Here is a 17,472-nt window from a genome sequence, read left to right as displayed (position 1 = left end):
TCTTTTCCATTATGGCTTTTTACAGGATATTGACTATAGGACCCTGTGCTATACAGTAGAAACTTGTTGTTTATCTATTTTATGTATAGTCATTTGTATCTGCTAATCCCAAACTCCTAATTTATCCCTCCCCTCCTTTCTCCTTTGGTAGTCATAAGTTTGTTTTCTGTGTCTGCGAATCTGTTTCCTTTTCATCAATAAGTTCGTTTTTGTCATATTTTAGATTCCACATATAAGTGATATCATATGATACTTGGCTTTCTCTATCTGACTTACTTCACTTAGTAAAACAATCTCTAGGTCCACCCATGCTCCTGCAAATGGTAATGTTCCATTGTTTTTTACGACTGAGTAATATTGTGTTGTCTGCATGTGTGTGTGTACACCACATCTTCTTTATCCATTCACTGGATGGACACTTCCATATCTTGGCTATAGTAAATAGTGCTTCAATGAACATTGGGATGCACGTATTTTTCCAAGTTAGAGTTTCGTCTGCACGTGTGCTCAGGAGCGCGGTTGCGCGGTTGTATGGCGACTCTGTTTTCCTTCTGAGGAACCTCCATGCGCTGCCTATAGTGCCGCACCAACTTCACATTCCCATCCCCAGCGTCGGAGGGTTTCCTTTGCTCCACATTCTCTTCAGCAGTTTCTATTTGTAGACGTTTTAATGAAGGCCATGGTGACCAGTGTGAAATGATAGTTCATTGTAGTAAGGTGTTTCTTAAATTAGGATTTCACTGGGGCAGTATGTTTTCAGTGTTGCTTTAAAATATAAAATTGAGACCTTAAGCACACACTCACCCTCCCTGTTCACTTACGTCTACAATGGCCATAACACTGGCTGTCACTGAATCTCAAGAGAGTCAAGTGAGGAAATAGCATCTCACCCCACAAAAATTTTACCTCCAGGAGTATCTGATGCTGAGTCTGGGAATACAAAAAGCCAACAGGTAGAGACTTTCCTGGTGGTTCAGTGGCTAAAACTTTGTGCTCCCAATGCAGAAGGCCCGGGTTTGATCACTGGCCAGGGAACTAGATCCCATAGGCCGCAACTAAGCCCTGGTACAGTCAAATAAATAAGTACATTTTTTTAAAGAAATCATAAAAGTTATTTGATCAGTGGCAATTTGAAATAATGATTTTACATGAATAAACAGATGTATTTGGAAGTCGAATTTAAACTTTTGCATGCTTTCTTAAAGCAAAGTATTGAACTTCAAACAAGCATTACAAGTGCAGGAGGCAATTTAAACTCTCTTCCCAGATTCTGCCACCCAGGGGTCAACTGACATCACAAGAGATGCTCATGCAGCATTTGTGTATCTGATAGGACTTAGAGAAACCATAAGACTCAGTGGAGATGTGAAATGTTTTTGTCATGAAGTTTACTCACATGTTGTTCCTAACTCAGAATCATTTGGTAACTTGTCTTTCCCTAGTTCCTGTTCCCTTTTTGGCTTAACACTGCCCTCCCCCCACCCACTACTCACCAGTGCGAGACACCTGTCACCTGGGAGGCCTTGTGTTTGCTGTCTGGTCTGCCCAGATGTGCCCTCTTCAGAAAGTACTCTAGTCTCCTGCTTCTTCTAGAAACCCTTCAAGACACACTTGTTGGGTGTACCTTTCACTTTAACCATACCCTTTGCTTTCCAAAGGCGGTAAATTTGAACAATCAGGTTTTCTGCATGAGCGAGTGGTCATAGTTTATGTCTTAACCTCCCATGTCATGGACTTGAGTTTTAGAAGATTTTCTGGCACTGATCAAGAGGGTGGTTCTAATGATTGGGACAGCAGACTCTGTGGCTGCTAGGGGATAGACTGCTTTAGGAAGTCAGGTCTTTTCCATAGACATGAGGCCACACTTTGGGAAGTTCTGGAGCAGTGGTCCCGAGCATTTTCGGCACCAGGGGCAGGTTGCATGGAAGACAGTTTCTCCATGGACCAGGGTTGGGGGAGGGGGTGGTTTTGAGATGATTCAAGCACATTAAATTTATTGTGCACTTTATCTCTATCATTATTACATCAGCTCCTCCTCAGATCATCAGGTGTTAGATTCTGGGGGTTGGGGACCCCTGCCCTAGACCTCAGATTCAAACCCATGCTTCTATAATGTACGTAAGGAGCTATTACCATAAAAAACAAACTCTGGCATCAGATTCAGAGAAGTCATTCTTACCTGGTACCAGGTCACCTCTGGACTCTGTGCATCACTTTGGTGGCTGAGACCTGGGCAGTAAATGGAGCTCACACTACCAAGAAGAAGGTGTTGCTTATGTGAGACAGAACTCTCACAGGACATATTTGTTTGGGGCTTAACTTCTAAGATCATCCGGACACAGCAGGCATTCTCTTGGGGGCTCCTAGGGAAGTTAATAAAGTCCCGTGAACACAGGAGATCAATCCAGTCAGTCCTAAGGGAAATCAACCCTGAATATTCATTGGGAGGACTGATGCTGAAGCTGAAGCTCCAATACTGTGACCACCTGATGGGAAGAGCTGACTCATTGGAAAAAGACCCTGATGCCGGGAAAGATTGAAGGCAGGAGGAGAAGGGGGACGACAGTGGATGAGATGGTTAGATGGCATCACCGACTCAATGGACATAAATTTGAGGAAACTCTGGGAGATAGTGAAGGACAGGGAAGCCTGGCGTGCTGCAGTCCATGGGGTCACAAAGAGTCAGACACGACTTAGCGACTGAACAACAACAACAACAACATGAACACAGCCGCTATATTCAGATAGTAAAGGATGTGGAGATGTTTGCAGAGAGAAATGCACTTGAGACATTACCTCATCCTAGGTCTACAAATATATAACCCGGCATGATTTATCCCCGTGCTCAGAAAATGAAGGCTGCTCTTCTCCTGGATGACCTGAGGAGCATTCTGAGTGATTTCCACTGCTGGGTCTCCATTCTGAGGCTGTAGGTACCACCGGACATCAGATAGGTTCTTACTGCCACTACAGGGCAGGTATTCAGAAGCTCGGGTGGGTGAGAGTTGACTTCCGTGGTAGAAGTGGGATTTCTGTGGCTCTGGCAAATCACAAAACAAGACAAACTCCTCTCCACACCTTGCAGAGTATGTTCTAAGCGGCTTTTCAGTGAAGCAATCTGAAAACCACAATAAGCAAAACAACCCAGAAACACATTAGAAGGTGAAACTCTATAGTGTTGGTGCATATACACTATAAAGAATAAAATAGATATCTAGCAGGAAACAGTTGCACAGCCCAGGAAGCTCAGCTCGGTGCTCTGTGATGACCCAGAGGGGTGGGGTGGGAGGTAGGAGGGAAGTCCAAGAGGGAGGGGATACGTGTATACATATGGCTGATTCAGGACCACACAATATTGTAAAGCAATTACATTCCAATTAAAAAAAAGCAACTCTTTATCTTCCAACACTGACTGGAAAATTGCCTATTCTGTTAAATAAATATTGAAAGTTGTAATTAAAAAAAAGAAGAAGACACTCTAACTTATATTTCCAAAGAGTATATGGTTTCACAAAGAATTAAGCTCCCATGGGTCTTTCTTCTTATTATTTCCCATTTTGTGAGGAAAAGAAGTTCAGGTCTAATTCCCTTCCACTGGTCTTCAGCATCACTAATAGTAATGGAGGTTTCCTGTTAGAGATGGCCAACCCACCTGTAATTCCTCTTCAGTTGCATCCACTGAACACTCAGAGAGGGTAACTGGGCTCCCCATCAATGCTTGGGATCAACTCAAAGCTGTTCAGCCCAATCATGTCTCCCCAAAAACGTCACCCCCATTTTAACAGCAGAAAGGAAGTGCTCTGTATAATTATATCATTTTCTCATGTGTTACAGAATATCTGTCACTTTTAACTTGGAACATAAGACTCATAGGGTCAGCAGGAAAAGTGAAAAACCCCTACCTGGAGTATTCAATCCTCTAATTCTCCCTCGTGCGACAAGCCAAAGAAATATCCAGCCCAAAGAGAGCATCATTCTCCCTGCGTCCCTGTCATCGCTTCAGCCTCAGGACATTGGTTCTGTGGTCAGAGTAGAGGATATTGCCCCTCAGAGCTCCACCCTGAGAATCTTCTTCATTTCTGTAAATCAAGAAATGGGAAATGAAGAAATTGGAACCAGCGATCAAAATGCAAGTCACACAGGAAGCTTTGAAAGGGCAGGTCCTACCCAAAGAGCCCTCACATGCCTGCACTCAAGTGGTATTTTCAGCGATGTGTGGTAGTCCCTGTGTATGTCACTTCTTACTCAACTGAAGGAGGAAGGGCATCTCCGACTCTGGGTCCTGCTTGAATTTATACTCTGTACAGTGTGTTCTTTTGATGCTATTTCTTCCTGGAAAACTTTTTTTTTTCTTTTCTTAAGTTTCTCACCAAATATATATTTTTTCAGGCTTCTCTGGTGGCTCAGACAGTAAAGAATCTGCCTGCCATGCAGGAGACCCGGGTTTGATCCCTGGGTCGAGAAGATCCCCTGGAGAAGGCAATGGCAACCCACTCCAGTACTCGTGCCTGGAGAATCCCATGGACAGAGGAGCCTAGCGGGTTACAGACCATGGAGTTGCAGAGTCAGACACGACTGAGCGACTTTGACTTCACTTCTAATCACATATATTTTCGTGAGCAGCTTAGAAAGAGTTAAGAGAAAGTTTTCCTGAAAAGATGATCCAAGTTGAGTGAAAATGTCAGATTCTTGTTAGGGAAGCTAGGCCTGTAGCTCATGTGTATAAATGAGAATGTCTGTGCTTTGCTGGTTTGTAATAGATGCTAGAGAACAGAGGATGTCTGACTTGTGCCCCAAGTAAAACAGAGAGCATTGTCGCTGGGTGGCATTTCTAAGGATTCTCTGAAGTCTGAAAAGGAAAGAAGGTCACCCCAGGGTAGAATGTCAGACCCTGGACTGTGTTCACGGTGGTTTTGTCCACCTTGTTGATAGAGTGGCTGTTGGACGCTTCAAACCATTTGAAAGAGAGGAGAGATGAGGTTGCTGGGTGCGTACCCGGGTCCATTCAGGTTGTTGTTGTTCAATCGCTCAGTCGTGTCCAACTCTTTGTGACCCCATGGTTTGTGCTGTAGTTTGAACATTCTTCGAAGATATTGCCCTTCTTTGGGATTGGAATGAAAACTGGTGTTTTTCAGTCCTGTGGCCACTGCTGAGTTTTCCAAATTTGCTGGCATGTTAAGTGCAGCACTCAAACAGCATCATCTTTTAGGATTTGACATCGCTCAGCTGAAATTCCATCATTCCACTAGCTTTGTTTGTAGTGATGCTTCCTAAGGACCGCTTGACTTCACACTCCAGGATGTCTGGCTCTAAGTGAGTGATCACACTATCGTGGTTATCCTGGTCATTAAGACCTATTTGGCACAGGTCTTTCGTGTATTCTTGCCATTCAGATTGCCATAACAGAAAACCAAAGACTGGGTGATATACCCAAGAGAAACATCTTTCTCAAAATTCTGGGGTCTGGAAAGTCCAAGATCGAGGCACCAGCAGGATCACCTTCTGTGAGGCCTCTTTTCCTGGTTCGTAAGTGACACCTTCCCAGCATCCTCATATGGCCGAAGGGGCTACCCATGTCAGCGAAACAGAACACGGAGACCACCCTGACCTGAAGCACAGAGGAAGTTTGGAGGAAAGACTCGGTATTGATGGTAAAAGCCACAGAGAATCTGGGCACAAGCAGTACTGGACAGCTTCTGTGAGGCTTGGCCACAGCCCATCAGACCCGCAAGTGTGGAGCGCCTAGGGTGACCGGGACGAGGGAGTCAGAAAGGAAGGTGGGGAGTGGGGCAAGCCACGCCCTCCCCAGGCTACCCTGCGCACAGGAGACAGGACAGGGAAATGTTTCCTCCTGTGCTGACTTCATTCCACCTTGGAGGAGAAGGAGCGGGAGGGGGAGCAGGCCAAATGCAAGTGAGGGTGAGGAGAGAGAGCATGCACCAACTTCTCTGAGGAGGCAGGAAGAGGCAAACCCAGAAAACCACAGAGACATTATCTTGGATGGAGGCGAACAGAGTCATATACAGTGGGAGGTCCCTCCAGATCCGTTTGCCCAGGTGGGACCTGAAGTCAGGATGTTTCCACCTGGTGGCTGATCCGCTGAGAGGAGGGCATGTTCAGCAAAGAAAGGGCTTCACAAGATGGGGGAAGACCTAGGGTGCCAGGGACAGGGACCAGAGTCACCGCATCACTTTTCCCCAGTGGTAACAATGCGGGGGTGAGGGGTGGCTCTTCTTATCTTCTTACCAAGATTGTAATCAAGGAATAGGGCAGGATAAGCAACTGCCTTTCAAGATGCGGTCTGCCTCTCACCTCTGCTTGCCTTTCCTTTGCCCACAAAGCCACTGAAGGGACAATATCTCCATCTCCAGTCACTGCCTGGAAACAAGTCCTAGAAGCATCTGCCTAGACAACAGGCCTGAGAATGTAATTTCTGTGCTGATAACCTCACCAGCCCTCCACCCATGAGATAAAGAGTCCATTCCAAAGCATCAGACACCAAACCCTGTATGACCTAATGTGGCTCCCTCGTGACTTATCTTGTGCTTCATCCCCAGAGAGACCTCCACTGACCACTTGCAGCATGATCAAGTGGTCTATCTCCCTCCCTCTTCCCCACTGCCCCAGCCAGCAGCCATCTCTCTTTTTACTCGCGTGTTGGATTGCTTTGTCTTAGCACTCATTATTGTCTGAAAAACATCTTGTTTTAGAGACTTTCCCCCTAACTAGAATCAAAGCTCCATGCTGGCAGGAACTGAGCCTGTCTCGTAGGCTGCACAGCCTAGGACAAATCTTCGTGCATAAATTATAATCAATTCTATTGTCCAAATAAATGCAGAAGAATTCAGGAGTCAAAATAAATCAATATTGACACTTAACTTGCTGTGTGACTCTAGCTAAGACACTTAGCCTCCTTCTGCATTTCGGGATTTTTTATTTGCAAAATAAATTATTTGGACTGTAATAGCTGTTCTTTCACCTTAGAGCTAGGGGACTCAAACTTCTGGGGATTTGGCTGGGAAATATGCTTTTTTTTTTTTTTTAAAGCTCCCTGACTGGGGAAATCATGAACCTCTATGATTTCTAAGATTATCTCAGCTCTAACATTCCATGGTTCCATGATTGAATGACCAATGACCAATCATAGAAAATCGGCTACCACGACACCTGTAAGTCTCCAGCCCTCAGAAATTCCCATCCAAATCTTGAGTGGACAGATGTTCTGTCCATGACAAGCTCACTTGCTGGCATAGGACCTCAGGCTGCCTGGGACTGTCCCTAGGCTATGCCTTTGTCTCTGGGATTGTGTTTCTCAAATGATCTCCATTATGAGAATCACCCAGAACGCTTGTTACAAATTCAGATGTCTGAGCTCTTCAAACCATATTAAATGAGATTCTCAAAGAGAAGAACATTGGGCTGTATATTATAAACAAGTGTCAGGGGACTTCCCTGGTGGTAAAGTGGACAGGAATCCACCTGTCAATGCAGGGGACAGGGTTTCTATCCCTGGTCTGGGAAGATCCTACATGCTGTGGAGCAACAAAGCTTGCGTGCTACAATTACTGAGCCACGAGCCACGAGCCTGTGCTGGCAACAAGAGAAGCCACCACAGTGAGAAGCCCGTGCACGCCGATGAAGAGGAGCCGCTGCTTATCGCAACTAGAGAAAAGCCTGCGTGAAACAGTGAAGACCCAGTGCAACCAAAAATAAATAAATGAAAAAACAAACAAGTGTCAGGGACGTCACCGTGACCCAGAGAGCGTCCCGGGGCAGCCCTGCTCAAGGGCAAGAATAGAGCCTGGGGAGGCGGGTCTGTGCTCGGGCACGGCGGTTATTGCCAGCACGGCCGTCAACTGAACATGAGAGCCGGTCCATTCTGGAAACCCCATCCATGTGGGATAACTCAATGGGTTTTGTGTGTCAACATCTACCTTTTTGAGATCTTTTAGTTTCTATGAGATGCCTTCCATTCCACCATCACCAAAACACTTCCAAGAATCATAAGGAATTATCCAAGATGCCTTTATCAAACATTTATCATGCACTGAGCAACTTAACCAAACCAGGCTGCAAGTCTGTTCATAAAACAGGAGTAAAACAATAGCCAGGGAGCTCTGAATCTAACAGGGTCCTGCCCTTTTACATACTTTCTGCTCACACTTGGGAAGGTGGCTGTTGTCTTTCTGGTTTTACTGATGGACAACCAAGGCTCACATTGCTTGAAGAGGGGACCCCACTATTAATGATAATTGCACATCTTAGAAATATTAGAAGAGCAATCTGTGTCCATATGAAGAGGGTCTCAGAGACTAATTTTCCTATCACCATATGTCATCATCTCAGAGGAGCAGATGAGAGGGGGCTTCCCTGGTGGTCCAGTGGCTAAGACTCTGTGCTCCCAATGCAGAAGGCCTGGGTTCCATCCCTAGTCAGGGAACCAGATCCCGCATGCCTCAACTAAGTAAGAGTCTGTATGCCACACTAGGAATCCTGCAATCTGCAACTAAGACCTGGAACAGCCAAATAAATAAAATTTTTAAGTGGAAATGAGAGTCACAGGGTGACTTCAAGTATCTGAATGGTCTCTTCTCCAAAACAGCTTCCACACCTGCTTTCCATATTTCCTTTGTCAGAGGTTGACAATCCCTCCCCTCTGCCCAATCAGTTGGTCAAGACTACGCTTTCAATATCTTTGGTTGATGATAAACTATTCTTTTGCTGATCCAGGCTTTTGGTGGGAGAATAAGAAGAGGAAAGGGCAGGCATCAACAAAGAATCTGAGACTCAAGTAGGGGAATCCCACCGTCAAAGACAATTTCCCGTGGGATCATCGGTGACTATACACAGAGAACACATGTACATGTAGACATCTGATCTGGTGTAATAGCAACCATTTAATTCAACTACTATAATTATGGTTCTCACATAATGCATGGTAGCTTTATATACCATTGTCTAGGAATTACAGAAGATCAAGAGTATAGCTTGATCCAGTGGCTAAGAGGCTGAGCTCCCAAAGCAGGGGGCCTGGGATTCAATACTAGAGTCCAATCCCTGGGATTGATCTAGGCTAGGGAACTAGGTCCCACATGCTGCAACTAAAGATCTCATTCATGTGCCCCAACTAGAACCTGCTGCAGCCAAACATGATTTTTTTTAAAGAGTGTAGCTCACACTCTCAGAGCTCTTAAGGCGGTCAAGACAAGCGTTGAAATTCATCAGCCACCTTAAACCCCTCTACTCTCCAGCTTTCCCACAACATACTTGAAGCTTTATAGAAAGGCTTATTTGGTAACCACAAGTTTTTTAATAACGTGAAGCCTCCATATATAGAGAGGTATAAAATTTGCTACTTCAATACCACACCTATCAGTATAAAATAGTTTATGAAAAGGAACTGTGCTAGCAACCCATCCTGAAAATGTTTCAAGTTCTTTTCTCAAATTATATTTGCTGGTTAGGAAATCTAGTGAAAAAAATACACTCATGTCTTACCTGTACTTCCTGTCCTTAAGCCACTGAAAAGGAGGAAGGAACTTCAAGGCTTTATTTCAGTGACTGCCGGCTTTTCTATCTGATGAAGAAATATGAGCATATCCATTTTGAAAGAGGAATACAGTATGTCATCCTGCCCAGAGAGATACACTTAACTCACACAAGCTTAGAAATAATAAGCTAAAACTGGAGAGAAAAAAAAGGAAAATCTTTTACTAAAGGAAAATGACCATTGACATAGTCAAATTCATGATCATAATGAGAAAAATCAAATTAACTGCCTCTATCAGTAGAAGGAAATGACCGAAAGATGAAGCATCTAAAATTCTCTCCAGACCAACCTCCTTGACTAGATAAGGTTTGCGGTTAGGTTTAGTTGAAAGAGTGAGTAAGCCTACTTCCTTTACAGGAATTTCCTGTACAGATTATTAGCATTCAACTCAACTTCTCAACTGTGGGTTTTGGGTTTTTCTGTTTTGTTTTGTAAAACTCCCCAAAATGTAACCTTTATGATATAATCTAAAGCTTCTCTTGTGATTAACTTTTTTAATTCTGCAAAAGAAAAAAAAAACAAAACTCTATCAACATTTATTTGAAACAATAATTTATTTATATAGACATGGAAACGAATTTAAAGTCTAAAATCACAAAGGTTTTTTGGTGCCTATTTTTATTAAGGAAAGATTCAAAATATAACATATAATTAAGAACAGCCTGTGTGGCGTGTGCTCAGTTGCTCAGTTGTGTCTGACTCTTGGTGATCCCATGGTCTGTGGCCCACCAGTCTCTTCTGTCCATGGGGTTTCCCAGGCAAGTATACTGGAGCGGTTTCCTACTCCAGGGGATCTTCCCGACCCAGCAATCAAATCTGCGTCTCCTTCGTCTCTTACGTTGGTAGGCAGATTATTTAACCACTGAGCCACCTGGGAAATCCCAATTAAGAATACTACTGTTCCTTTCATAGAACAAATAAAATAACTTAATAAGAACCTGAGGACTCTCTGAGAGCACCCTGGTCAGAAAGAGTTTTGATTAAGCTTCTTGGTTAAGCCTAGAAACCATCCTTCCTCAAGATAAGACTGATTCATTGAGCATCTGAACGCTCCAGGGCTTTTTCTACATTTATCTAGCGGATGATGTAAAATGCAAAAGAAGACTACATTCACTTTGGGATGAAGGCGAAATAAGTGTTTACCCGAGATGGAGGAGAAAAAAGGGAGTGAGTTATTATAACTAGGAATGAACCCCAAAACATATCCATCCCAGGTCACAAATCTGCCTAGAATTCCAAGAGAAAATGAGGTTTCTTCCAGGCCTGTTTCCAGACAGGTCACAGGGAGCAGATGAACAATATTGCAAGCACATGAGGCTCCAGGCTCACAGTGTCATGAGGGAGCAACACAGCAGGAAGAAGAAAGACCTGGGAAGAGATGTGTCTAGATTGGAAGGGAAAGGCCAAACATAAGGGTTGTCTATGGCCTGTACTCAATACCTGTTGAATTGAACTAGATTCAAGTGAGTTGCGATATGGGAGCTGGCTTTGTGAAGCTTCAGAGATCCTGATGCAGACCTAGGAGTTGAGTCTAAAGTGATTCAGGGAGGTGATTAATAAAGTGAGTTTGACAGCTCAAATTGAGAATGAAGAGGGCTTGACAGGAGAGGCAATCTTATCTACAGCCCTTGAGGAAGAACTAAAGGTCCTTGACTTAGTTTTATGGCTGAACTGTTAGCATTTCATTTTGTTTTATTGCTATCCTTTGTTTTTGCACTTTCTCACTTTGATTATACTTGCTCTTTGGAACTCAAGGAAAGCCTAGGCAGCTAAAGCTCTCCTACAGACAAGAGTGGGGGACTCGGGGTTCTGTCCCTGGGAATGCCTCCAGGGGTCCTCTCAGTTTCACATTCCCTGAAGTTTAGCCCTCCACTTACTGTTATGCTCACCAGAACAATGCAACAACGCAAAACAGCTGTCTGAGGAGGCCTTACAAATAGCTGTGAAAAGAAGAGAAGCGAAAAGCAAAAGAGAAAAGGAAAGATATAAGCATCTGAATGCAGAGTTCCAAAAAATAGCAAGGAGAGCTAAGAAAGCCTTCCTCAGCAATCAGTGCAAAGAAATAGAGGAAAACAACAGAATGGGAAAGACTAGAGATCTCTTCAAGAAAATTAGATATACCAAGGGAACATTTCATGCAAAGATGGGCTCGATAAAGGACAGAAATGGTATGGACCTAACAGAAGCAGAAGATATTAAGAAAAGGTGGCAAGAATACACAGAAGAACTGTACAAAAAAGATCTTCATGGCCAAGATAATCACAATGGTGTGATCACTCACCTAGAGCCAGACATCCTGGAATGTGAAGTCAAGTGGGCCTTAGGAAGTATCACTACGAACAAAGCTAGTGGAGGTGATGGAATTCCAGTTGAGCTATTTCAAATCCTGGAAGATGATGCTGTGAAAGTGCTGCACTCAATATGCCAGAAAATTTGGAAAACTCAGCAGTGGCCACAGGACTGGAAAAGGTCAGTTTTCATTCCAATCCCAAAGAAAGGCAATGCCAAAGAATGCTCAAACTACCGCACAATTGCACTCATCTCACACGCTAGTAAAGTAATGCTCAAAATTCTCCAAGCCAGGCTTCAGCAATATGTGAACCCTGAACTTCCAGATGTTCAAGCTGGTTCTAGAAAAGGTAGAGAAACCAGAGATCAAATTGCCAACATCTGCTGGATCATGGGAAAAGCAAGAGAGTTCCAGAAAAACATCTATTTCTGCTTTATTGACTATGCCAAAGCCTTTGACTGTGCGGATCACAATAAACTGTGGAAAATTCTGAAAGAGATTGGAATACCAGACCACCTGACCTGCCTCTTGAGAATCCTGTATGCAGATCAGGAAGCAACAGTTAGAACTGGACATGGACCAACAGACTGGTTCCAAATAGGAAAAGGAGTACGTCAAGGCTGTATATTGTTACCCTATTTATTTAACTTCTATGCAGAGTACATCATGAGGAACGCTGGGCTGGAAGAAGCACAAGCTGGAATCAAGATTGCTGGGAGAAATATCAATAACCTCAGATATGCAGATGACATCACCCTTATGGCAGAAAGTGAAGAGGAACTAAAAAGCCTCTTGATGAAAGTGAAAGTGGAGAGTGAAAAAGTTGGCTTAAAGCTCAACATTCAGAAAACGAAGATCATGGCATGTGGTCCCATCACTTCATGGGAAATAGATGGGGAAACAGTGGAAACAGTGTCAGACTTTATTTTTCTGGGCTCCAAAATCACTGCAGATGGTGATTGCAGGCATGAAATTAAAAGATACTTACTCCTTGGAAGGAAAGTTGTGACCAACCTAGATAGCATATTCAAAAGCAGAGATGTTACTTTGCCAACAAAAGTCTGTCTAGTCAAGGCTATGGTTTTTCCAGTGGTCATGTATGGATGTGAAAGTTGGACTGTGAAGAAAGCTGAGTGATGAAGAATTGATGCTTTTGAACTGTGGTGTTGGAGAAGACTGTTGAGAGTCCCTTGGACTGCAAGGAGATCCAGTCAGTTCATTCTAAAGGAGATCAGTCCTGGGTGTTCTTTGGAAGGACTGATGCTAAAGCTGAAACTCCAATACTTTGGCCCCCTCATGTGAAGAGTTGACTCATTGGAAAAGACCCTGGTGCTGGCAGGGATTAGGGACAGGAGGAGAAGGGGACGACAGAGAATGAGATGGCTGGATCACATCACTGACTTGATGGACATGAGTCTGAGTGAACTCCGGGGGTTGGTGATGGACAGGGAGGCCTCACATGCTGTGATTCATGGGGTCTCAAAGCGACTGAACTGAAGTGAATTTTCATATTCACTTAGATGATCCAAGGAACACCCTGATCTCTCAGTTCTTCAACTTCCTTTCTTCTAAGTGTCTTGTCCTTCACACCAACCTCAGGCATTTATTCCTACACCTGCCGTTACTAGTAATTGACAAGCCTCTGTAATTTCCATGTCAAGCATCCTCCACCCTGACAGTCTCCTCCTATCAGCTTATTCCCTTAAACACTCCAATTTGGATTCATTTGTGACATCGTGTGGTCACAGATGAATCTTTGTTGATCTTACCAATATGATACCCGCCATTTCTGCATTTTCCAACTTAAATTTTATCATCATTCAGCATTATCAGTCACTTGCCTATACCCTTATTCACTTGACACTCTATTTTATTGTATTAGCGTGAAAAATACTAACTCTACCCCCTAGTTAAACATGTACCACCAAATATGGCTGGAGAAAAGACAGGCGTGCTGACTGGTCTCAGTAAGATACGGGAGACTATAATCGCCATTGCAGGTGATTCAGAAAACACAGGTTCAATTCCTGGGTAGGAAAGACCCTCTGGAGGAGGAAATGGCAGCCCAGTATTCTTGCCTGGGAAATCCTATGGACAGAGGAATTTGGCAGGCTACAGTCCACGGGTTCACAAAGAGTTGGACATGACTCAGGGACTGAGCATGCACACCTTCACACATGAAAACAAGGAGGGAATCTCACAAAACCAAGTGAAGTTTCAGAAGAAAAGAGAGGTGGCTGCTGTGGGCTATAGCAGAGCAGTCAAGAGGGAGTGAAGAGTTTCCATTAGAGTCGGGGATCCAGAGCCTGCAGAGTGTGAGAAACGCTGCAGCAAATGGATGAGGGATTAATGAGTAAGCCAAGCATAGCCTGCCTTTCTAAGAACTTTGACTTTGGACAAAGTTGTAGATATAACCTGATGGCTTCCTAACAATGAAAGTTGTGCTTTAACCCCCAAACCCACCACTACCACAAACACATTTTCCCTCCCTTTCTGCCTCCAAATACTATACCATAATTTTAGTTAAATGTTGAATATTTACAACATTGTGACCAGGTGAATACTATGTGTGGCTGAGCCATATAATGCTATATAATGTTTTTCATTGAAAAAGACCCCGATACTGGGAAAGACTGAAGACATAAGAAGGGGGCAGCAGAGGATGAGATGGTTAGATAGCATCATTGACTTAGTGGACATGAATTTGAGCAAACTCTGGGAGATAGTGAAGGATAGGGGAGGCTGATGTGCTGTAGTCCTTGGGGTCAAAAAAGTCAGACACAACTTAGTGACTAACACTTAACACTTTGGAAGATATCCTTGGAAGATTAGCCTTCAGTTCAGTCGCTCAGTCATGTCCGACTCAGACCCCATTAATCACAGCACGCCAGGCCTCCCTGTCCATCACCAACTCCCGGAGTTCACTCAAACTCATGTCCATCGAGTCAGTGATGCCATCCAGCCATCTCATCCTCTGTCGTCCCCTTCTCCTCCTGCCCCCAATGCCTCACAGCATCAGGGTCTTTTCCAATGAGTCAACTCTTCACATGAGGTGGCCAAAGTACTGGAGTTTCAGCTTCAGCATCAGTCCTTCCAAAGAACACCCAGGACTGATCTCCTTTAGGATGGACTGGTTGGATCTCCTTGCAGTCCAAGGAACTCTCAAGAGTCTTCTCCAACACCACAGTTCAAAAGCATCAATTCTTCATCACTCAGCTTTCTTCACAGTCCAACTCTCACATCCATACATGACCACTAGAAAAACCATAGCCTTGACTAGACAGACCTAGATTCTACTTGACAAAGTAGTATCTCTGCTTTTCAATATGCTATCTAGGTTGGTCACAACTTTTCTTCCAAGGAGTAAGCATCTTTTAATTTCATGGTTGCAGTCACCATCTGCAATGATTTTGGAGCCCCCAAAAATAAAGTCTGACACTGTTTCCACTGTTTCCCCATCTATTTCCCATGAAGTGATAGGACCAGATGCCACGATCTTCATTTTCTGAATGTTGAGCTTTAAGCCAACTTTTTCACTCTCCACTTTCACTTTCATCAAGAGGCTTTTTAGTTCCTCTTCACTTTCTGCCATAAGGGCGGTGCCTAGAGTCTGTTTCCCTTTCTAAACAATTCTATAATCATTTCTATCTAGTTAGAAAGGATTGATTGCATTCATTACATCTAAAACATGGCTTATTCAGACATGTTGGATTTTGCTAAATAAAATTGTCACATGAAATCTCAAAATAAAAATGGGTAAAAGCAGTGCTGGTCTGGTTGACAGGTTGGAGGGAGTGGGAGGTGGGGAGAGGTCTGGAGTCAGCACACCCATATGCCCGCCTCACTCCATCCCTCTTCCTGGATATGCAATAAGACACCTCTCATGAGCCCTGGGATTCCTGAAACCCAATTTGAAAGTTGATTTTAATATGTTAACCATTAAGTATTATTATTATTTATTGGTGTATAGTTACTTTACAATGCCATTACTTTCTACTGTACAACAAAGTGAATCACTATTACATACAGGTATATCCCATCTTTTGGGATTTCCTCCCTAGTTAGGTCACCACCGAGCATTGAATGGGGTTTCCTGTGCTATACAATAATTAGTTATCTATTTTATACGTAGTATCAATAGTGTATATGTGTCAATCCCAGTCTCCCAGCCCATCCCATCTCTTCCCCTTGGAATCATACACTTGTTCTCTATGTCTGTATCTCTATTTCTGCTTTGCATATAGGTTCGTCTGTACCATTTTTCTAGATCCACATATATGTATAAATATACAATATTTGTTTTTCTCTTTCTGACTTACTTCACTGTATGACAGCTTCTCTAGGGTCTCACCATTAATTATTAAACTTGCACATCAAGTTGTGGCTATTGTGTAAATGGGGCATCACATGTTTCCCGGATGGTATGTGCAACCACAAGGTAGGCTACAAAGAGATGAAAGCTGGTTTTCATAAGCCTCTCGCAGATACACAGTGTTGGTCTCAGCCCTCCCAGCCCGGCTTGTGATCACTATCAGTGTGGTCCGGAGGCGGGTCTGCAGGGACCCTGTGTCCTGCCTTCAGCGCACACAGCCCGTTTCCTGTTGGAGCTGTGGTTTGGCCACTCTCTGAAGAGCCCTGCAAGGCTCCCAAGCCCATCTCTCAGAGCAGCTTCTGCTCAGGAAGCTGGCTCCCCCCAAAGCCCAGGTCTCCTCCCTCAGAGCTGCACTCGTCCCGGGGTGATGCGATGAGCTATTTCCCCTGAGCATTTAGAGCTGCGATTCAACTCGATTGTGCTGGTGTCTCGTTCAGACAAGCATGCTGATGATGGCTGCAGGGAGCTCACCCTCCTCTATGCCTGGCTGACAGTCCTCTGGAGCCAGCTGGTCAACCAATAGCATCCGTATTGGATGTGCTGCTAGTACTTGTCAGGGGCCTGACTCCCTGTATCTTAGCAGGTACCACGGCCGAGTGTACATTCCCATCCTGTGCAGAACTTGGGTGTTATTGCCCTCCATCCCTACCCTAGTACCCTAGAAGAACCCTTGTACTCTTTTATCCTCCTCTGAGCCATAACCTTGGGAAGATCCACTGGAAGAGGAAATGGCAACCCACTCCAGTACTCTTGCCTGGAAAATCCCATGGACGGAGAAGCCTGGCGGGCTGCAGTCCCTGTGGTCGCAAAGAGTCAGACACGACCGAAGCAACTTAGCTTGCGTAGCATGAGCCAGTCCTAAGCAGCCCTGCTTCCTCTCTGCAAGACTGTCTAGACCCTCTGGTACAATGGATCTCCCCAAGAAGTGCCCACAGCTTCCCTCAAGTCTCACTGTCCAACAGGTGATTCCAAAGAGAGGGCTTGGTACCCTCTCTGCTCCAGCCTGTCACACTAGCTACCTGTATGCTCAGGATTGGCCCCTGGATTGGTTGTGTCTCAGGTTCCAGGCTTTAGAATATTGGGTAATAAGGTCTCTCTCTGCTCTCAGAGTGGAGAAGGAAATGGCAAGGTGGAGAAAGAAATGTCAACCCACTCCAGTATTCTTGCCTGGAGAATCCCATGGGCAGAGGAGCCTGGTGGGCTACAGTCCATGGAGTCACAAAGAGTCGGACACAACTTAGTGATTTAACCACCACCTGC

General features: G+C 44.3%; 1 protein-coding gene across 2 annotated transcripts in view; it reads right to left on the bottom strand.

Annotated features, from left to right (window-relative positions):
- LOC102408664 (interleukin 18 receptor accessory protein) overlaps nucleotides 1–9,828 on the bottom strand; it is a 29,919-nt gene extending 20,091 nt beyond the window's left edge. Inside the window, exons 1-4 of one of the 2 annotated variants that reach the window (XM_025260775.3) lie at nucleotides 9,499–9,828; nucleotides 3,903–4,079; nucleotides 2,797–3,118; nucleotides 2,180–2,363 (exon numbers count right to left, since the gene is read on the bottom strand). In XM_025260775.3, coding sequence (XP_025116560.1) covers nucleotides 2,180–2,363; nucleotides 2,797–3,118; nucleotides 3,903–3,975 — 579 coding nt within the window. In that variant the 5' untranslated portion in view covers nucleotides 3,976–4,079; nucleotides 9,499–9,828. The remainder of the gene's footprint in view (nucleotides 1–2,179; nucleotides 2,364–2,796; nucleotides 3,119–3,902; nucleotides 4,080–9,498) is intronic. The other variant, XM_025260774.3, reaches the window with a different exon arrangement.
- Nucleotides 9,829–17,472: the final 7,644 nt, after the last annotated feature.

The sequence above is a fragment of the Bubalus bubalis genome, chromosome 12 (genome assembly GCF_019923935.1).
Source record: "Bubalus bubalis isolate 160015118507 breed Murrah chromosome 12, NDDB_SH_1, whole genome shotgun sequence".
Classification (NCBI taxonomy): Eukaryota; Metazoa; Chordata; class Mammalia; order Artiodactyla; family Bovidae; genus Bubalus; species Bubalus bubalis.
The sequence above is the reverse complement of the archived record's forward strand: the minus strand, read 5'-3'. Positions and strand labels throughout refer to the sequence as shown.